General features: G+C 40.6%; 3 protein-coding genes and 1 pseudogene across 3 annotated transcripts in view; 2 read left to right on the top strand and 2 right to left on the bottom strand.

Moving 5' to 3' along the window:
• Positions 1 to 22,500, top strand: part of LOC114552945 (heterochromatin protein 1-like) — a 600,023-nt gene that overhangs the window by 183,108 nt on the left and 394,415 nt on the right. The gene's annotated exons all lie outside the window — the stretch shown is intronic.
• The window catches only part of LOC114553107 (NACHT, LRR and PYD domains-containing protein 3-like), a 582,600-nt gene that overhangs the window by 168,789 nt on the left and 391,311 nt on the right, over positions 1 to 22,500 (top strand). The gene's annotated exons all lie outside the window — the stretch shown is intronic.
• LOC114553109 (NACHT, LRR and PYD domains-containing protein 4-like) overlaps positions 1 to 22,500 on the bottom strand; it is a 239,017-nt gene that overhangs the window by 46,864 nt on the left and 169,653 nt on the right. The window contains 1 exon segment of the mRNA XM_028574254.1: positions 20,678 to 20,785. Within this exon segment, the coding sequence (XP_028430055.1) occupies positions 20,678 to 20,785 (108 nt within the window).
• LOC114553115 (protein NLRC3-like) overlaps positions 14,316 to 22,500 on the bottom strand; it is a 25,488-nt pseudogene continuing 17,303 nt past the window's right edge.

Raw genomic sequence — 22,500 nt, 5'->3', positions numbered from 1 at the left:
ACACACACACACACACACACACACACACACACACTCCCCAGAGGCCTGTCGCAAACACACACACACACACACACACACACACACACACACACACACACACACACACACACACACACACACTTAGAGGTGCGGACGGACTAAACTGTCTGTAGTGTTGTTGAAGTCACAGAGAGTCACGGTTGGTTTCCGTAGTTACAGTTTTTTAAAACTTCACGTAGACACACACAGCGCTCCGCTGCAACTGAACGGCCGGCCAGGCGGGTCGCGTATGAAAGACAAAAAAACAAAAACGTACTGACCACCGGCCGGTTCGGCCTGAAATGGACCGGCCGTTCGGGATTGTTCCCGGTATTCCCGATGGCCAATCCGGGTGGAGGTATCAATCTCAGTAAAGAGAGTCAACTGATGAATGAAATCATGATATGATTAAATGAACAAATGATCTCCCTCAAGATGAAACTTATAGATTTTATTAAAAGAATTTAGAAACATTAGACTATATGATGATTGTTTATAGAAACATTTGTTTTCCAAATTTTAAATATATTACAATATGATTCAAAATATAAAGGACATAATAGTAAACAATAACAGTTGATTATTTTTTTAGATGTTCCATATCATGAAGTGTTTTTAGTCCAACAGATCAAATGTTGATAATCCCAGAGATGAAATCAGATGAATGTTTCTGTGTTTGAGTCTCAGATCTGCTTCACAGTGCAGAGTGTGTGTGATGGTGAACAGACTGAACTTTGATTTCAGCAGCTGATCTTCAGTCAGTGTTTCTGTCCACAGGAGACTCTCAGTCCTCTCAGTCCTGCAGAGGACACAGGACACAGAGGACACAGAGACACTGAGGAACCAGGAGGAACCTGAGGAACCAGGAGACTCTCAGTCCTGCAGAGGACACAGAGACACTGAGGAACCAGGCTGAGGAAAGGCCAGAACCCAAACCCAGGATAAAGAGGTTGAGTGAATGTGGTGTTGAAGGTGTGGAGGTGGATCAGTGAGTCAGAGGAGACTGTGTAGAAGGACAGAGAGCCAGCAGGAATGTCCACATACACTGCTACTCTGTTAGAGACAGAGGAGGAGGAGATGGATGTTCTTCTGTTATTGTGCCTGACAGAGTAACCACGTTCATCAGAGCAGTACAGTCTCCAGGACTGATCATTCCCTCCAAACGCACTGTCTCTACTGTCTCCTTTCCTTCTGATTTCTCTGTAACTCACTGATATATGAACCTGTCCTCTCCTCTCGACCTCCCAGTAACAGCGACCAGTCAGAACATTTCTACACAGCAGCTGATACCACCAGTCAAATCTGTCTGGATGATCAGGATATGACTGATTCTCCTCCACATGTGTCACCTTCCTGTTGTTGTCAGACAGTTTGAGGTATCTGTTTACTGTGTTTGTGTCCAGTTCCAGTTCACAGACATCTGATGGAGAGAACAAGACACAATACAGCTGCAGGTTATCATCTGATGATTTATTAACAACTTTACTGACAATAACTGAAAGAAAATCATTCAAACGTTCATTTCATATTCAGCTGTGAGTGATGTTTAACAATCCAGTTCTAACAACATCAACAGTTAGTGAACATGAGAGTCAACATGTCAACAATGTTCAGCTTCTTGTCCTCGTGTTGACCCGATGATGACAGCTGATGATCCAAATCTAGAAACATGAACTGAATAAAGTCTCACTAATAAAACTGTCACATCTTCTTCTACTGCAGCACAAAGCAGCTCTCAACCATCTGCTTTCTAAAACTGCTATTAGCTGATGTTACCTTTATAGAAATACCAGTTTATGTATGAAAAATGAGTATTTATGGTATGTTTACGTCTGTGTGGTATATCTGATACCAGGTCTCCCATCAGGGAGGAACTGGAAGATAAATCTACCTCAACTCACTTTATTCACCTTTTAAACATCTTTGTGACATTAATTATGCCGTGTTGCGTTTATGAACTGTGAGTTTTTTCAATGCTTATTCATTAAAAAATTCCAGAGAAGAAAACCGAAGGCTACTTGAACACAACAACTTAGGTGTGAATGAAAAATAGAGAAACAAAGTTATCTTTCTGTTGGCTCGACTGTTGATTCATGTATTTATGTATTTATTAGTTCTGTTGGATCAACGTGTTCAGTTTGTTGTGTTTGTGGATTTTAAATTAATTAATTAAATCCTAACATCTTTCCAGCCACAAAAACAGAAACTTATCTCATAAGAGAAATTTATCTTCCTACTTCAGGCAAGAAAATCTAAAAATCACAAATACTGTTAAATAAATATAAACAAAGTGTTTATTTTATACAGTTAACTACATGAATAAATGGTGTTTCAGTTCATAACTGGGTAAATACAATGAAAACTACATTTCCCATAATGCTTTGTTTTGAAGTGAAGTGTAATGTATTTTCAGTGGAGTAATCTAAGTGAATTATGTTCTGTATAGCTACACTCCTAGCCAATCAGATGACTTTGTTGGGGAGTAGAAAAGAAAGGAGGAAGTCAGAGAGGAGATGTAGAGCACGTTGGAGGGAGAAACATGCAGTCAGCAGAGGAGAGAAAAACTAAGTTTAATGTCCAGCTGACTCATGTTTGGAGACTAATGGACTTTTAACGTTTTGGTACAAGTATCATTATTGCAGCTAACAGTCGTGTTCAACTCTCAGTTTGGTAACTTGTTATCCTGTAGTTTTAGGTGAAGTTCAGGCAGGTTAGCTGTGTTTTTGTTTCCACTAGCTTTGTAAAAGTGTTAACTGTTAACTGTTGATGTTTAAGCTAGCTCCGCCGTGAGGGACAGTCAGCTGTAAACACCAGCAGCAGCTTTCACCGAGGACCGGGAGGAACCAGGACTTCTCTGGAGGACTAGGACTGTGGTGGTGCCAGAGATTTTCTTTTCCTGGTGCTATGGGGTTGCTCCATGTTTCAGTGAGGGTGATCTGAAATTTAGAGTTTCTCTTGACACACACACAGCCTACACACACACACACGCAGATACACACCCACCTCTGACGCGGTTTACTAAGCGAGTGAACGAGAGAGATTTATTTATGTATTTTAACTAAAGTTAAAACTAGAGTTGCCGAGACAACAGCACCATAAAACTGTGATTAGCCCACCGAACATATTTCAAATAGCAGCCACCAAGCCGGTTTAGACAACCATTACTGCAGCTTTCATACAGTAGCTGTTATTGTAGAAGAGTAATGCAGCAGGCCAAATACACCACACACAGCTTAACACACACATTAACACACACACACACCAATCCTCACACAGTATTCATACTTGCACACATGGTCAAAATAATGTAGCCTAGTCATATCTGCACCGCCTATGGTCTGGATTGAATATTGCAATAACAATATTATTACAATGAATAAACCGATGTTAAAGGCCAAATTGCTTGTTGGCCAACATTCTTGTATTGAACCAACTGAACATTAAGTTGAACATAAAAGGCAGTTATATTTTAAATTGTTAAAGTTTTCTACTGATCTTTTCTTCCAACTATCTCAAACAATCTCTGAGTGTCTTTCGTGGTGTGTTTATTGCGGCATTTGATATCGAGATGAGGATAAAACAACATATTGGCCCTCATTTATCAACCGTATCAAACGTAGAAACCAGATATGAGCGCAGAAATCATCTTATGACAGGCTTTATGTGTGATTCATGAAACGTTTGTATCACACCAATCAGAGCGTAAGAATGGTCGTACGTTGATAAATGCAGCGGCTGGAAACCATCGTCATTTAAATATCACGGCCCAATATATTCTGGGTTTTGAGGCCCCTACAATTTACGACATGGCGAGACGTAATCCGGCTGAGAAGCGGAACTTTTCAGAGGTGGAGATTGAAACCCTGATATCTCAGATTCATTTTTACTAACGTGTGTACTATTTGGCAGCCTGAAAACTGTTATTAAAGGCTGGAGAAAGAATGGGGAATGGAAAGAGATCACTGATGAGGTCAACAGTGTTGCCGTAGTAAATCGGACTCCAGCTGAAGTTTATCTAATTTATACATTTGACATATGTATTCTATAGTCCTAATAGTAATATACAGGCTTCTATCTCTTAGGCCTACATGTAGGTGTGCTTATATTTGAATAAACACACAGTAGTGGAGTTTATGCAGTGTCTTTTTATTCGTGTTTTTTTTCATGAGTCAGAACGAGGCAACAGCTGAGGGAGAGGCTGTCCCCCCCCGTGCTGGACCACCACCTCGACCCTGTCTCCTGACAGCAGAGGGGCTGGGAAAACAAGCCAAAAAAAACTCGGTCAATGGCAGAAATAAATCATTCACGACAGAGAAATGAAAACCTGAAGATTAAATAAAAATGTTGTGCATCGTCATGTTTCCTGTATTAAATATCATTGCCAAACATAACACTATAGGCTACCTTTTAAAAGCGAGGAATAGGCTAAAACAATGTTGCAGACTTTTTCTGCCGTGTATAGTAGGGTCCCCCCCCGCTGAGGCAAGCCATCTGCCCTTAATCAATCCGATGGAGCTCTCCACCGTGGCCCGTGCGCGTACGTGTGCACTGTTGTACCGGCTCATAGAGGTCTTCTAAAAGAGACAGATCTGCCATTGCTGATAAGTGACCAACTGATGACTTCTTCTTCTCCTGTTAAACTGATTATATGCTGCACCGCAAGGCCACACTGACGCGAAAACTTGCGTACACGAGTTCAGACCAGACGTGAGATTTTATCGCAGCCTACGCTCACGTTCAAATTGATAAATGGCGAGCTTTGCGTAGGAATCGGCGTACGCCCGTCCTACGCCTGTTTTAGGTCGTACGCCCGTTTCATAAATGAGGGCCACTGTGCGGCCCTATGGAGGACAGTGTTCATTAGCTGCTGTGGCTACTGCCTTGTATCAGGAGGGACTCCGCCGCCGGACCTGAGAGCCACACAGACGGTTGCCTGGTGAACCTGCAGCCTGCAGAGGTTTCATCAGTCCAGCTCGTTGACTCTACTCGGATTTGTTTTTCGTCTTCGTTAAGAAACAGGGGCGATTCTCCACATTGGGAGTGTCACTGAAACAGCCCATTTGTGTAACATCCTGTTGTGTTCTTAAACCCCACAAAAAGATAAAAAAAAGTAGACTTCATATTTCACAGTTACTGTTTTCCATCAGAACGTTATAGATCTCGACGTTTCCGACTGCTCTTGAAGGCAGCTTTATTTCACAGGAGAGAGAGAAAGAAAAGAGATGAGCGAGTGCTCTGTTGTTGGAGGAAACAGTTCAGTACTTGGGTTTTGTTTTTTCCCATCCAATCCAGCTCGTTGACTCTACTCAGCTCTTTTCTTCTTTGTTAAAGCGTAACTCTCGCCAAAATGCAACCTAGGGTCTTTTTTTTGTATGATTCAAACTTTTTTGTGAGTTTTAAAATCATTGAGAACAGAAAAAAAAAGTTAAAAAAAGAAAAAGTATGGATCTGAAGACTCTATAGGAGAAATGTCCGCCAAATATTATATGAAACTTTTTTCAACTACTCTGTCAATATTGCCAACTGGCGACTAAACAACAAATTCTCCGTGCATTTATATGGAACTACTTTAGGAGCTGTCTGTCTTTACTCTCCTCTCTGTTACCAGTGGTGAAAAAGGTATGTATATGTGCCGAAAGGGTCAGCACCATGGGGGCCAAAAAGCAATAAAAAAAAAAAAAAAAAAAAATTATTTAAAAATGATTTTTATATCTAGCTGCTTTTGTTTTTCAAATCATTTCTAAATCATTTCTGCATTTCCTCAATGTTATTTAACATTGTGCAGAGGACTAACAGGACTAAGAGAAGGTGCTCTATGTCATAAGATTCCATCATAGAATGTTAACATACTGTAGAAGAGGGAGCTCCCTACTATGGTCCTTCTAAACGCCAAGACCCGGCTATTGAAGGGCGGGTCTTGGTGTGGCCATAGTAAATTCATGTAATATCGCGAGCGCTGAGCGAGCAGGTACAGTAGTGAGTTGTCCTCTATGGAAAAAGATGGATAAAGCAAAAAAGCTGTCGGGGGCTAAAAATAGAAAAAGAAAGAGGGAAAAGGAGATAACATGTCAAGGGATGCAACAGCAGTTAAATAAGTGGATGGTGAAAGGCAACAGGTAGGATTTAAAGTGTGACGTCTGTGCTTGGAGGCTTGTAAATATTCATGTTAACAGACTAGCTAGCGTTAGCTAACACTGGGAATGTAACAGCCAAATATTCATGTTAACAGACTAGCTAGCGTTAGCTAACACTGGGAATGTAGCAGCCAAATATTCATGTTAACAACAGCAAATATTCATGTTAACACTGGGAATGTAGCAGCCAAATATTCATGTTAACAGACTAGCTAGCGTTAGCTAACACTGGGAATGTAGCAGCCAAATATTCATGTTAACAGACTAGCTAGCGTTAGCTAACACTGGGAATGTAGCAGCCAAATGGGGGTTCATGGCTAGCTTAGAATATGCAAAACCCAGGTTTCTGAGCTGAAAACTGGAAAATATAAGGTAGCATGTACAATAAATGACAATAATCTGGAAAACATAACTAATGCAATAACTCTGGTACTATGGAATCATGCATATATTTTGTTTTACCATTAGCTGTCAGAATATACAGGCTATAGTTACATCTGTAGGGTGACATGGAACAAAAATGGGCTCTCTCTGAAGCTCTCTCTCTCTCTCTCTCTCTCTCTCTCTCTCTCTCTCTCTCTCTCTCTCTCTCTCTCTCTCTCTCTAAAGGTCTGTGCTAAGTGGCTCTCCATATTTGTATTTTTTTAAATCCAAAATGTGAATGTAATTTCAACAGCAGCACAACCTTACTGCATAATAGTTGTCTTATCAGATGCCATCACTAGGCTGATTTAAGAATTGAATTGAGGCTGCTATATTTTGAGTTCATTTCATTCAGGTGTGAGGATGGTGGATCAGGAAAGACAGGGGAAGGCAACAGGTAGGTCTAACATTAGGTGGAAGTGTAGGGGGAGCCACTTGATACCAACAGATTAATTTCTTCATATTATTAATATGGAAAAACTAATATGGAAAATCTATTACATAATGTTTGTTTGACAATATGTCTTAGTGGAGAAGAACACAGGCAAGGAGTGAATGAGACAGACATGAGGTGATGACATCAGGTAGGAGGTCTGTTAGTTAGACCACACTAAACTAAATGTCCAGTATGGTTTGAAGTTTGGTTGACCAACCTATTCACGGTGTCCTTTTTGGGGAAAAAATAGTGCAGACAGAGATGGAAAATATAACAATTAGCCTCTGTCTGACAGCGGGGATGTAGTAAACACATCAGAATGCAAATTTAAACATCCATCAATGATGATTTATTTATTGTAATGAAAATACAGTACAAAAAAAAGTGGGCTACAATAACAATAGGTGATGATTGGTTGCGAATGTCATATAATGATATATATATTATACCATATAATTATTTATAAAATTGTTCTTTAAAATAAACCTTTATTATTTAAAGCCCCTCTGACACTTATTTATTTTTTTTTTTTTTTGGGGGGGGGCCCAAAATTGTTGCTCCCCTGACACTGGGTAGTTGCGCCCCTGCCTGTTACGGTGCATTCAGAGATCGACTCTTTTTGACTGGCAAGATGGTGGCGAGCGGAGAAACCAACTGAGCTAAAGTGAGTTATTCAAAACCTTTCTTTTTAGTAAACTACTGTGTACACAAACAATGTTCTCAATGCTCGAGTTCAGGTGTAGAGTAGGGTGGTGATGGCACACTGGATATGACACATGCCTTATAAACCGAATACCGAATCCTCCTCCCATCATTAGTCTATTAACACAGTAAACACATTAATAAAGTAAACAGCATCCACAGCCTCTAAAATAGTTAAATGTAACAACTTAATGTTGAATTCACACGCTCTTTTCACATCGTAGGAAAGCACATCGCTATCGCCAGCTCAGTGACTATTTTGTTTGGCAAAGTTTCGCTAACCAGTGTATGATGAAGGCATGTTGGGTGGGTGAAATTAGAAAGCTAACGTTAGCTAACGAGCAGCAGCCGGCCGTTCAGTCACTCTGCTCCCACTGTAGGGAGACTCATTTACCGAGAGAACAGCTGACAGCCCGGGAGAGGTTCTGTCTGGTTAACACCAGTTTTTAGCAGTGACTGTCCTTCCTTTGCTGTACCTGAAGTTGCTGCATTCTGGCTGCTGTCTGAGATTCCTTCATGCACAACTCGTATTCTTCCAGATGTTTCATACCAAATGTTTTTAACAGTGGCCATGTTGTGTATTGTTTAGGGTCCTCGCCACCACCAGACCAATCGGCATTGCAAAGCTTATAGGTTTCGGTTCGGTGGAAAAAAAAAAATCTAAGGTTTGGCAGAAACTGAACCCCGTCAAAAAGCCCAATATTCAGCCGAATCCGAACCCGAATCCTGGATTCAGTGCATCCCTAGTGTAGAGCCCCTGGTGATACTTGGAGCAAAGTCTTATGTTGTGTCGAGCCTTCTTAGTAGCAATTAGCGATTTTGATGCTATCAGAGTAGTGCCCCTAGCACAAAAGGCCATTTGACCGAAAACAAACATACATTCTCCGCAGTGGGGTGTCACTGAAACAGCCCATTTGTGTAACATCCTGTTGTGTTCTTAAACCCCAAACAAAGCACAAGTAGAATTTATATTTCACAGTTACTGTTTTCCATCAGAACGTTATAGATCTTGACGTTTCCAACTGCTCTTGAAGGCAGCTTAATTTCACAGGAGAGAGAGAAAGAAAAGAGACGAGCGAGTGTTTTGTTCTTGGAGGAAACAGTTCAGTGCTTGGTTTTCATTTTTTTCCCCTCAGAGGCAGTGATGTTTCCTGTTTCCTGTACGGGACTCTCCCACCGCCTCAAACCAGAGCTCCAAACACACTGACAAGTCTGATCTCTGGTTACATGATTGGTCACCGCAGCATTACATGGGGATGAGTCGGTCTGGTGTGTTGCAGCTCTAAAGGATTTAAGGATTTTTTCCACCAACTTAAGAGCCCCAAAGGTTAAAAACCAAAGTGCTTCGTTACATTTGGAACATTTAAAAAGGTTAAACTGGTTAAATCCCAAAAATATAAATAATGTTTAAAGTAACTGTTTTATATTTGATAAGCTAAAATCGTCTAAAGCATTGGTTAACTCTGGTGTGTTCTTGTGAGAGAAAGAAAGGAGTTTTATTTTATTTTAAAGGGTAACTTACCTACGTACAATTTAAGTCAACTGCCAAAGTTTCATATTTAAGTGAAAAAGGGTTAGAGGACACTTGCTTGAAATGTATTCAGACGCGTAACTATCGGTAAGCAGGGTAAGCGGTGCTTATGGGCCCGGACCAATCAGGGGCCCGCAACACTGGAAGATATTGATTGACAGCCGGGGCCCCCTATCGCATTTTCATTACTTGCGACAATCCCAGCAGTCCCACCTGCAGCCACTGACCAAGCGGGAGTGAGAACAGGTCAAATTAATTTCCTAGTTTCTGTTATGAAGACAAGACGTGTGTGTGACTCCAACATCTCACATTTACCAACAAAACGTACAGCGATAGACCGTCCTGCCAACATGGAGACATTTTAACATCAATGTACGCTGTCACTGAAGCTGCTGCTGTTTCAATACTGTCGGCTCTCTGGGGGGGGGGGCTGCTGCTCCACACACACACCCCACACACACACACACACACACACACACACACACACACACACACACACACACACACACACACACACACACACACACACACACAGTGGATGCACAATCACACAAAAAGTGCAGATGAGACGTAAACGATGACCTAAATTGAGGACAGCTCCGCTCGTTATTCTAAGTGCAATGATAAGTTAAAGTCCAATAAGTCCTTTATCAAACCGTATGAATGTGTGTCCCAGCCCAGGATAGGAAATTAACTAACAATGTAAAGATCAACAAGCCACTGATAGTGACATATATGTTCATATTTGATTAATTCAATAAATTATAATTTTTTGTCTTAAATCCACCAGCCACTTTCATATTATACCAACATTTGCAGCATCCTGAGCCTTTTTGGTAAGGTTCCCTAGGAAATATCAGCCCAGAGTAATTAATTAATAATAATAATTATTATTCCCCAAAACAATATATATATATATATATACTATATTTTTTTGCAACTTTCACTGTCTTCTACAACTTCATTGCAACAAACATACAAAAGACATTGCAACTTTTATCACAATTTTTTACAAAAGCTCCCGTGAAATCAGGCATTTTGGGCCACAACAATCTCAAAAAAAGGACGCAAAATCCTGGAAGGATGTCCTTGTGTGTTTTTTCATGTGTTATGGTGCGCATTCACCCGTGTTTTTTTGTTGTTGTGGTGCACGTAGGCTACTCCTGATTTTGTCAGTCATCTCATCTCTTATATGCAGTGTCTCTATGATCCTATCCTGTCCTATTCATGGTAGCCTACTCGTGGACATCATCACATGCTATAGTAGGGGGGCCCACCTTGATAATCCTGCTTAAGGGCCCGGTGTTGGCTCGTTACGCCACTGAATGCATTGGTAGCAATCATTTTCTCTAAGGGATTTTTAAGTGCATTGGCACATGTTAAGAGTTTTATTTGAGACTGTAAAAGCAGTAAAGATGTTTATGTATAACATAAAGGAATATCTTGAAAAAAAGACTAAAACAAAATATTTGAATACAACACAAAAAGATAATCCAGAATAGTAAAATACATTTCTTTGTGTTATACATTTTACCTGACTGTCCTGAACATTTCATTTTACTACGGTTTACATTTAAAAAACTTGACATTTGTTTCTGGGGAAATACCGATATAGCTCATAGTGTGTTGGGTAGTTCAACAGTGGAGGCACCGTGCTATTGTTTCTTGATTATTTCTTCATAGTTACTTATGCCTATAATAATAACATCCACTGGTAAAGGGAGATTTAGCCAATTCAACATCAACTACTAAGCACTCAGGATCCTGTTCAGTAAAACATTGAAATAGAAAGTAACCTCATCTTATAATATACTTCCAGCGCCGGGAAGGGGTTAAACTAGTGTAACACACAGCTGAGTTCTCTTAGAGCAAACTTAAAACACACTCACACTTCCTCACACCAGGTCTCAGTCTCTGTGGTCCACCATGGTCCACCCTGCAGGAAGAAACAAAGACGTAATCAACTTCATACTCCAGGGCTGTGGATAATTGCAAGGTTTAACCATCATAGTGTGAAATGAGACGGAGAGAGACTACGTTGACTCTGCAGCTTGTTCAAGTCAAACTCAGGGCAATGCTGCTAAAGCTGTCACGGTGTGGTTACACTTAAGCTCCATACACATGATACACGATTTTCAGAGTAAAGCAAAGCGCAGGGAAACGTCATCAATGCAAAGCTATTTCCCATTCATTTCGACTTTCCATTATCTCATTGGTTGCACCTTTGAAAGATCAGCAGCAACTAGGTCAAAGTTTAAATAATTTGAACTTTGAGCACAGCACAGAGCGGCAAATCTGAGCTGTGGTGCGCGCCAGGGGTAGCACAGTACATAGTTGGACGCCACCGCCCCCCCGTAGGAAATCAATGGAACAACCGCCAAGAGAGGCGTTTTGCCGCCTATCATGTGTAGGCGGCTTTACTCTGAGACATGTACAACAGCATTCTCTATGCCCTGATGACAGACTGAAAGGCTAGAGGTTTGGAGGGGTTTTCATTTAGTTTGTGTGTAAAATGGTCTAAATAAATGACATGTAAATAGGATAAAAAGGTTTTGCTTATTTTTCTAACTTAATTCAATTATTTTATAAGCTACCAAAAAGGTCCCGTTTGATACTGGTACCGAATTTCAGCTACCTGTAACGCTACAAAAGTTGATTAGGAAAAGTGAGTACTCAACTTGAAAGTATGTTGCATAAAAAGTGATATGTAAGTTGATTAAATCTTATTTTGTTAATGCCAATCGAATCATCCCGGACCTTTGACCTTGAGTAAAAATCAGTATTTGTGTTATAAGATTGAGAACCCCTGTAATACACCTTCACTTAGATCCTCCATTCAACAAGAACCAGAGTTTCTCACTTAGTGACAAAAAAAAGTGTTCATCCGTCCATACCTTAGAGTGTCCAGTCTCCAGTTTGGATCCTCCAGTAAAGTAGAAAGCAGCTTCACTCCTGAGTCTCCTGGATGATTGTAGCTCAGGTCCAGCACTCTCAGATGGGAGGGGTTGGATCTCAAAGCTGAGGCCAGAGAAGTACAGCCTTCCTCTGAGATCATACAGCCTGAGAGACTACACACACACACACACACACACACACACACACACACACACACACACACACACACACACGGTCAATTCAGGTACGACCTGGCCACAACCAGGGAGCAATTATATAACAACTACCCTTAGTGCTAGAAATGGGTGGGGCTTTACAGTCCAGCTGTACAGGACAAGAACTAATGGTGTGTAGCTACTTTAAATTGTCATTGTCCAGTAGAGAGAGAAAGCTAAATAAACCTTATTTTATAATTGTTTTGCAGTGATTACATTCTAAAGCTCAAATAAATAATCAGTTGATTTTTGGGAGACTGATTTCTCTTCCTCTGCGTATTTATTGCAGCAGCTAGATAAGGAAGGTTTATGCTAGTATCGATTTTTGACTGGGAATGCATTGAATCGCTCCATCCTGCTGTTGTTGAAGCTGCCTGTACAAACCCAGCGTAATTAGTGAGTCACTAATTTTAGGCTCAGAGCTGAATGCTAAATGTAGCCTATTTTGCATTGCTTCTAATGCTATTTCTCCATTCTGACTTACTGTGCATTGTGTAGGACTTTTATGTCTCTGTCTGTGATGTCAACATGCCTATCCTGATTTGGTCTGGTTTCCCCATGGGCAAGTAACTGTCACTGTATTTGATGTTGACTTTAATTATGTGAAAAATGTGTAATGTTACTGGAGAAGATACATTCCGGTGTCAAAGACACTATACTATTTAATATACTGTATTTTTATATAGCAGAAAGGCCTTAGAAGCTGAGGTTTTAATTTATTTATGTTATATCTTACTGTGAGAGAGACAAGGCATTGTAAGACATGTATTGTCATACTTTTGTTAAAAAAACTTTCCACCATATGATCACAGTTAAAACAAGTTTAATAAAGAGCAGAACTCCTGATAACTGTTTCTATGTCTGTCTGTGATGTGGACATGCCTATCCTGATTCAGTGTGGTTTCCCCATGTGCAGATCCACATACACAATGTAGTGAGACTGTCAAAAAGGGGATCGTCACATCGGCTTGAGCCTTCCTCAGGGTGTAGCGAAGGTAAGCTGAAAAGAGTAAAGGAAGCTAAAAAGAGACCAGAACAGAGTAGCCGAGCTTCCCCCAGACAACTCTGACTTGTTTTTAGACGTTGCAGAGAGTTTTGCGAAATAAAAAAGGGCAGGACAGCGAGCTGGCCTTCTTGTTGTTGGACTATTAAGTAATATTAGCTGGTTGCTATGTCTTGTGTTGTTGCACCTTTGGCTCTGTTAGCAGAGTTGTTGAGTCGCTAGATTTCGATTACAAGTAATGTCATCATAACAAATGCATGTGTAGAGGTATCGATATTTATGATAGCAGTGTAGAAGTAAGTTACTGTGAAACTATAGGGACACAAAAGAGAAAAAAAATGAGTCAATGTTACACAATGTTGCTTTAACTTGCATTGTTACTCAGGTCCTAACTGAACACCAACCTGAGAGTTTGCAGTCTGCAGTGTGGACTCTTCAGTCCAGGAGATACCAGCGTCACTCCTGAATCCTGCAGGTTGTTATTACTCAGGTCCAGCTCTCTCAGACTAGAGGACTGGGAGCTGAGAACTGAGGAGAGAGCTTCACAGCTTCTCTCTGAAAGGTCACAGCCACTCAGTCTGAAAAGGATTCAATAAAAGTTAATCCAATAATTAACATAGGAAGAAAATAACTGCTCTGAAAGAGGGAATCTTTTTAAGCAACTTTTTAATTAACTGAACACCAACCTGAGAGTTTTCAGTCTGCAGTGTGGACTTGTCAGTGCAGGAGCAAAGTCTCCTGAATCCAAGGACGATTCCACTCCTGAATCCTTCCAGGTCCAGCTCTCTCAGACTAGAGGACTGGGAGCTGAAAACTGAGGACATCACAGCTTCTCTCTGAAAGGTACAGCCACTCAGGCTGAAAAGGAATCAGCAACAGATAAGAACACAGACACAAACAAACAAAAAAAAATTTAATTAAAGAAAAACTAAATTAATTTGGATAGTTCTGTGTGCACTTACAGAGCTTTGTTGGAGGCTTTGACCACTGGCAGCAGCCTCAGAAGAGCCTCCTCTGAAGCAGAGTATTTCTTCAGGTCAAACACATCCAGATCTTTTTCTGATGACAGTTGAAGACCAGAGCTGACCACTGAGCAGGAGACAGTTTATCTGTGGAGAGACTTCCTGAACTCAGGGACTGTTGGATCTCCTCCACTAGAGAACAATCATTCAGTTCATTCAGACAGTGGAACAGATTAATGCTTCTCTCTGCAGACAGATTCTCACAAATTTTCTTCTTGATGTACTCAACTGTTTTCTGATTGGTCTGTGAGCTACTTCCTGTCTGTGTCATCAGACCTCGTAGGAGAGTCTGATTGGTCTGCAGTGAAAGACCCAAGAGGAAGCGGAGGAACAAGTCCAGGTGTCCATTCAGACTCTGTAAGGCCTTGTCCACAGCACTCTGATGTAGACGGTTTACTTTAGGTTTGACTCTGAAGGCATTAGGCAACCGGGATGTTGATTCTTCTTCTGACAGCAGGTTGACTCCAGAGTTGATGAATGACAGATGGACATGAAGAGCAGCCAGAAACTCCTGAACACTCAGATGGACAAAGCAGAACACCTTGTCCTGGTACAGTCCACTCTCTTCTTTAAAGATCTGTGTGAACACTCCTGAGTACACTGAGGCTTCTCTGATATCGATGCCACACTCTGTCAGGTCTGATTCATAGAAGATCAGGTTGCCTTTCTGCAGCTGCTCAAAAGCCAGTTTTCCCAGAGACTCAATCATCTTCCTGGTCTCTGGACTCCAGTGTGGATCTGTCTCAGCACCTCTATGATACTTGATGTTCTTCAGTTTGGATTGAACCACCAGGAAGTGGATGTACATCTCAGTCAGGGTCTTGGGCAGCTCTCCTCCCTCTCTGGTCTTCAACACCTTATCCAGAACTGTAGCAGTGATCCAGCAGAAGACTGGGATGTGGCACATGATGTGGAGGCTTCGGGATGTCTTGATGTGGGAGATGATTCTGCTGGCCTGCTTCTTGTCTCTGAATTGCTTCCTGAAGTACTCCTCCTTCTGTGGGTCGGTAAAACCTCTGACCTCTGTCACCATGTCAACACACTCAGCAGGGATCTGATTGGCTGCTGCAGGTCGTGTGGTTATCCAGAGGCGAGCAGAGGGAAGCAGTTTCCCCCTGATGAGGTTTGTCAGCAGCACACCCACTGAGGTGGACTCTGTAACATCAGTCAGGATCTCAGTGTTGTGGAAGTCCAGAGGAAGTCGACACTCATCCAGACCATCAAAGATGAACACAACCTGGAACTCTTCAAACCTGCAGATTCCTGCTTCTTTGGTTTCACTAAAGAAGTGATCAACAAGTTCCACCAAGCTGTACTTTTTCTCTTTCAGCACATTCAGCTCTCTGAAAGTGAATGGAAATATGAACTGGATGTCCTGGTTGGCTTTGTCTTCAGCCCAGTCCAGAGTGAACTTCTGTGTTAAGACTGTTTTCCCGATGCCAGCCACTCCCTTTGTCATCACCGTTCTGATTGGTTCTTCTCTTCCAGGTGGGGTTTTAAAGATGTCTTCACATCTGATTATTGTTTCTGGTCTGTCTGGTTTTCTGGATGCTATTTCAATCTGTCTGACCTCATGTTCATCATTGACCTCTGCAGTTCCTCCCTCCATGATGAAGATCTCTGTGAACATCTCATTTAAAAGGGTTGGGTTTCCTGCTTTAGCAATCCCCTCAAACACACACTGGAACTTTTTCTTCTGGTTAGACTTGAGTTTACGCTGACAAACTCCAGAATTACTTCCTGAAACAACACACAAACAAGGAAGATCAATAAGTCAAAGAACATATTTCAACATTAGATGTCCTCAAATAATTAGCATATATTTAATGCATATTCTCAGACATTAGTAAATGTCCCATTTTTAAATCTGTTAAAATCCTCTTACTGCTCTGCAGACTGTCAGCCAGCTCCTCCTGCTTCATTCTCCTCAAGAAGTGCAGTGTGATCTTCAGAAATGCCTCTCTGCTCCTCCTCCTCTGTTCTTCATCCTCATCCTCACCATCCAAAACCTTCTCATCCTCCCTCTGACTCTCTAAGCATTCTGGGTAATCTGGACTCAGAACCTTCTGAAACTTCTTCAGCTCTTTCTTTACAAAAGTGACGATGCTTTCCTCCAACAGCTGGAACAGAATGATAAACTCAACATTTAGTTTAAAGAACTCAACACGTGATTCATCTCTCAGTCTGAAGGCCTGCTGGTTTGAAAAGAGCAGCATGGAGACTATTGGGATCTGAATGGTAGTTTATCATTTAATCTATAGTTAATAATGACAACTTTCTTTTAATATGTACACACCATAAATATGGAGTCCAGGTCTGTTTGCTGCTGCAGGTCAGACTGACCACCGAGGCCCTCTGAGCTCTCCTGGTGAACTCTGTAGAGACAACATCAAGTGTAAGAACATTTAATGATCTGTGCATAGTCCTTATGATGACAAAATGGCAACTGTGTCTATTGAGATAACACAATGGAGTGTGATGTGGTTCAGGTCAATAGTTTAGACACATACATGGATGCGTTCATTGGCTACACCACCAAATTCATCAATGACGTCTTATCGAGGATTACTGTACGAACAATCCTGACTAAGAAGAATCTTTTTTTTAACAGGGACAGCAATACCACAATATGAGCCACTAAAGGGCAGAAGGGTACTTCACAACAACAGTTTTCTTTTTAAAGAGGTGCAATTGAATACACCATTAGTTTGAGGATTTGTTTGGAGCCGACATGCTTTACCTTCGTTGTTTGTTTCTATAACTCACTCACAGGGAAGGCAAAATGTTCCCACACCATTGACTTCAGGGAAGAAGGAGAATTTTCCAGTTCTGTTGTGTTTCCGGCATCTCCAACTCTGATGAGTAAATGTTACCCATTGTCTTTAGCTGCATGCTACCAGCCGGTAAGCTAAGCTGTGTCTGTTTTTTTCTTTGGTTGTGCGCAAGTAGGCAAGGGTGTAGAGAGAAAACAATACTGAGGGAATTGTAGATGGTGCTCCTGATTTAGATAGTCCAAATAGAAAGCTCATTTGGATAAATTCTGGAATTTAAAATCAAAATCGTGACATATAGCATATTGACAAATGCCTACAACACAGGGTTTTGGGATTTTGGAAGTACAATAAGTCAGGTATGTGCTCCGGAGAGCTATGAGTAGTGTGAAGTAGTCTGGATCAATAGAAGTATATTTCCAGTATAATTGTCTGACATCTGGCGCATGCCCTTCACCTTCCGATCTTTTTGTTGCCGTTCTCCAAATCCCTTTGCTACGGGAAACAACAACACCTAGCCAGAGGTGGAAAGTAACAAAATACATTTACTCATGTTACTGTATTGAGTAGTTTTGTTTTGTATTTTGTATTTTTCAAGTAGTTTTTAAAATCTGTATTTTCAAATGTACTTGATTACATTTTGAGTGAAGCATTGTATTTCGCTACATTACAAATCCCATCCGTTACTGAGTAAAAAAAAAAACGAAAGGAAGAAAATAAATGGTGCCCGGAATGACTACACCAGACCATAGACTGTAATGCACCCTGAATGCACCAGCATTTTTTATTTTGCGCGAACGTATGCAGGTTCTTCTTCTCTGGTTGCAAGTCGCAATTAAAAAGAAGTAGAAGAACAACTGCAATGTGTCGCACTGTCGGACCCATGGAAACGGTCGGACCTGGAACTGAGTGGGAGACGTTAGCATGGACGTAAATGAGCTATTATCCCTAAAAAATGACTTGACTGATGCAGAATGCGCACCGACATCTGAAGCTTTGCTAGTTATGCTGCAAAAGCAACAAGGTATCCAGGGATGCAGCAGTCAGGACCAGCTTTGTGACAAACCACAAAATCGCCAAAACAGTAAGCCATTTTCTGAGGGGGAGTTTATTAGAGAGTGTTTGGTGGACTCTGCTGCGCTAATATGCCCAGAAGAAAAAAAGAGACGTTTGAGAATGTGTTGCCTGACATAAAATGAATATTGAGCAGAATTGAGTTCATCCTATTGGTCCGGCCCTCCACAACAGTCCCTGATTCTCATGTGGCCCCTTGGGAAAATGAATTGCCCACTCCTGCCAGGACAACGTATGTAGGAGACTGACTACATTAATTCACATACATCTAATTAGCTCATACGGGCTACTTAGGTGTGTAGAAGCTAGCTGCTAGTCTGGGCTGTGAACATTATGTTCTGTTTATATTAATATAATTAACAGTCTATGGGTCTAACCCATTTATGGAGTCAAAACACATGATTTGGCATTGATTTGCATTATAACTGTTGTTTGTTTGTGAAGAAAAGAAGGATGGCCTTCAGAACTAACAGTGTATGGTACTTTGACTTTCAATTGATTGTTTGAAAACATTTTATGGGATGGTCTGAACTAAAATTGCAGATTATACCTTTCTAAGGGTCTTAAATAACATGTTGTTATTACATGTGTATACATTTGTATAGATGTGTATACCTTTGTATAGATTTTTCTTTAATTAAAAACAAAATAGTTTTGGATTTATGATCCCTTGTCCTATTTTCACTACATGGGAGAGATTCTCCCCCCCATCCCCATTTTTTTAAAAATTTAACTAAGTAACTTTTACTTAAAGTACATTTTAAATGAACTACTTATTACTTTTACTTGAGTAATTTTTCAGATAGGTATTTTTACTTGTACTTGTACAAGTATTGGTACTTTTACTTGAGTACAATATTTTAGTACTTTTTCCACCTCTGAAGCTAGCAAGCTACAAGCTGAAAATGGCAAGTTTTCAAAAAATTAAGATCGTGCAACAAGGCAGTCCTCCTTGGTTCTTTTGGGGAATGATTGTAAAGATTTAAAAATAATGTTTATGGCATTTCCTCTCTAACTGGGACATTTGGGAAAGATTGGTGGGATTGCTGTGGATGATGTACACACGGAGATACACTGGTAAGAGCCAGTGAGGTTTAACCATGTATCAGCTCATTTAAATAGCTCACGTTACTGTATTGTGTCAACAGTTAACTTCATTTAATATTGAATGTGGCGTTTTCTTTTGTGTTCCACCAAAACAAGTTCTTTCCGAGACTTTAGCAGAGCCACCGTCGCGTCCGAAGCTTAACGCCGCCCAAGTCGATTTGTGATTGGTTCAAAGAAAAGCAAACAACTCAACCTCGAGGTTGGCACATATTGTTTTTGTTGGGGTTTGTGGAGCCTGGGCTGTCTACAGAGACCACGTTGTTTTACAGTGTGTTCAGGGGACAGGCAGCTAGCAGATAGTGAGGAGATGTTCGCTGTATGTGACAAAAAATGTTGTAGCCTAAAAAACATGTGACATGGCTTAGAGCACCTTTAAGGTGTGTGCAGGTCAACTGGAAGATGTCTTCGTAGACATTTTCAACCTCTCACTGCTCCAGAAAAACATTGAGCATTGTTTTTATGTCATTCTGCTGTGCTGTCCCATTGTGGATGTTTTGTATTATTATTGATGCTCAATAAAAATATATTGAAGAAAAAAAAATCTGATTGGCTTAGCCTGACCCTCAGCCATGTCACCTCCCTCTGAAGTTACAGATAGTTTTGAATTATTGGTTACACAGAGAAAACTGAAAAAGTTGAGATTAAAAATAAAAAACTGTTGGAGCAGGATGCTGTAAAATGCTCTAAATTAACTGCCATGCTCCTTAGAGGAAAGGCCAAGGTTAGCACTGTCAGCGAGAGCAGCACTGATGAAGCAGGACCAGGACCCAGAAGAAGAGACATGACAGGTGCACTATTGGTACGTTTGGCAGTAATATGTGTGCATTAGGTCAAAGTGGGTTTGAGAGGGAATATGCATTTATTATGCTATTATAACAATGACTTCCTAAACTCATTAATATAATTCTAGTCTATCACAAGTTTACAAGTCTTTTATTTTTTATGTAAATACAGTATGCAACGTATTCAAGTTTATTACTGTTTCTATTATTATTAGTTAAGTCCAGTCATGGTGGTGATGAGGAGGAAAATGATGAAGAGGAGGAGGACAGGCAGGAGGAGTATGGAGCAGGAGGAACCAGCACAGATACAGTGAAAGGTACAAGTCCAGTGTGCAGGGCTGTAGAACTTAGTGTTGGGTTGTTTTGGTCTCTTTATGTAGTGTTATTATTACTACTATTAAAATGACTTCCAAAAAAGGTTCTGATCTGGTTTATTGGCATTTCTTTAAACCAATTAATCTGTTTGGTGGTTCTGGTCCTGGTATCACTGGGCATCACATCAAAACCTGGCATTGTCGAACATAGACCATAAAGTCTGATAATAACAAAGTTTTAAATTCTGACCTTTCATCAACAGCTTGTCCATCTTTAAACTCAATAGGACGACCCATAGACCGGTCACTCTTCATGGACACACAGCTGGGTTCAGGTCCAGGTTTCTGTTGCTGCATCCTGATACAAACAAAGACAGTGGATCAGTAACTATTCACCAAAATGTAATCTGATGAAAGATGCTGTCTCATCGTTGGCTCTTTGTTGACTAATAAAGTAAGAAGTTAATTTTATTTATATATTTATACAGTAGGTGTACACTGTGATGTCACTGCTGACACATTATATTGTTGAGTCCTACAACAGACTACGAAGCTCTGGACCAAGTCTGGGATTCTTCTTCTCAGGAGAGTCAGAAAATTACAACGTTCACTTTTAAATTCTTACCTTTCATCAACAGCTTGTCCATCTTTAAACTCAACAGGACGACCCATAGACCAGTCACTCTTCATGGACACACAGCTGGGTTCAGGTCCAGGTTTCTGCTGCTGCATCCTGATACAAACAAAGACAGTGGATCAGTAACTATTCACCAAAATGTAATCTGATGAAAGATGCTGTCTCATCTCAGTTGATAATCAGTCATTGGCTCTTTTCTGACTAATAAAGTATATAGTTAATATTATACACATATATATTCAGTGTGAATCATGATGGAGGAGTGATGTGAGTGCTGAGCTCTAACATGGAGAAGAGTCCATCATCATCTCACCTCTGAGCTTTGGTCTGGCTGTCATGGTCCCCACCCAGAGTGGTTTTAGAGGGAGGGGCTCCCTCCTCTCTGTCCTCACACTGACTCATAGCAGAGTCCTCACCTGCTGGGAGACATGACCTCTGTTACTATAACAAGCTTTTCATCACAGGACACATTAGTCTCTCATTCCTCTCTAACATGTCACAGATACTGTAGAAAACAGAGAATCAGCTGCTCTTTCCTTCAGACACACACAAACCAAGTCTGTCTCAGTAGTTGGAAGATGGCTGTGGGTTGAATACAACACATGACACCAGGAGGATCTAAGTAGTCTGACAAGTTCTGACACATCCTTCATTTCTCACTGATGATTTAAGCTGTCCCCCATCAGATGATGGAGTTCTACTATCTGTCCACTAGATGGAGCTAACTGACCATCTAATGAGATAAAGATCAGCAACATCAACTCTCTGCTGCTCATGACTGTAAAAAAATAAAAAAAGGCTGTTACATAATATCTGGGGCTGAGGGGAAGTGGAACTGATGACTTTAGCTGATAATAGTTCTTTACTTTTGCTTTGATAGACTAAATACATTTAGCTGATAATACTTGTGTACTTTTAACTCAGTAATATCTTCAAAGTAGAACTTTAACTTGTACTAACGCACTAGTCTTTGACAGTGTGTATTAGTACTTTTACTGCAGTACAGAATAAACATTAGAGACTTCAGACTCTTTCATGAGTTGTGTGTTTGAAATATGAATAATAAGTGAGTTTCAGTAATGTTTGATGAGTCATTTATTGTCCTCACACTAACAGATCACCTCCAGTCCTGTCTCACTTTGTCAGCAGAGCTACATTTGATTTCTCTAATATTGATTTGGAAACAGCTCCATTATGGTTAGCATGGTTAGCATTGGTTAGCTCCTGTTGTTAGAGCAGCTGGTGATCCTGAACAAGGTGGCTGTTAGGATTATGAGTTGATAACTGTTACATTTAACTCTAACCAAACTAAACTCTTCTCCAACAAAACACATTTTACAGTTCAATGAAAGATCAAAAATCAGCTGAAAAGTGTTACTTACCAAAAGTTTAACGTGGAGTCACAACAAACAAATCCAAGGTAGATATCAGAGGCT

The sequence above is a fragment of the Perca flavescens genome, chromosome 3, assembly GCF_004354835.1.
Source record: "Perca flavescens isolate YP-PL-M2 chromosome 3, PFLA_1.0, whole genome shotgun sequence".
Classification (NCBI taxonomy): Eukaryota; Metazoa; Chordata; class Actinopteri; order Perciformes; family Percidae; genus Perca; species Perca flavescens.
This window is presented reverse-complemented; position numbering and strand designations above follow the sequence as displayed.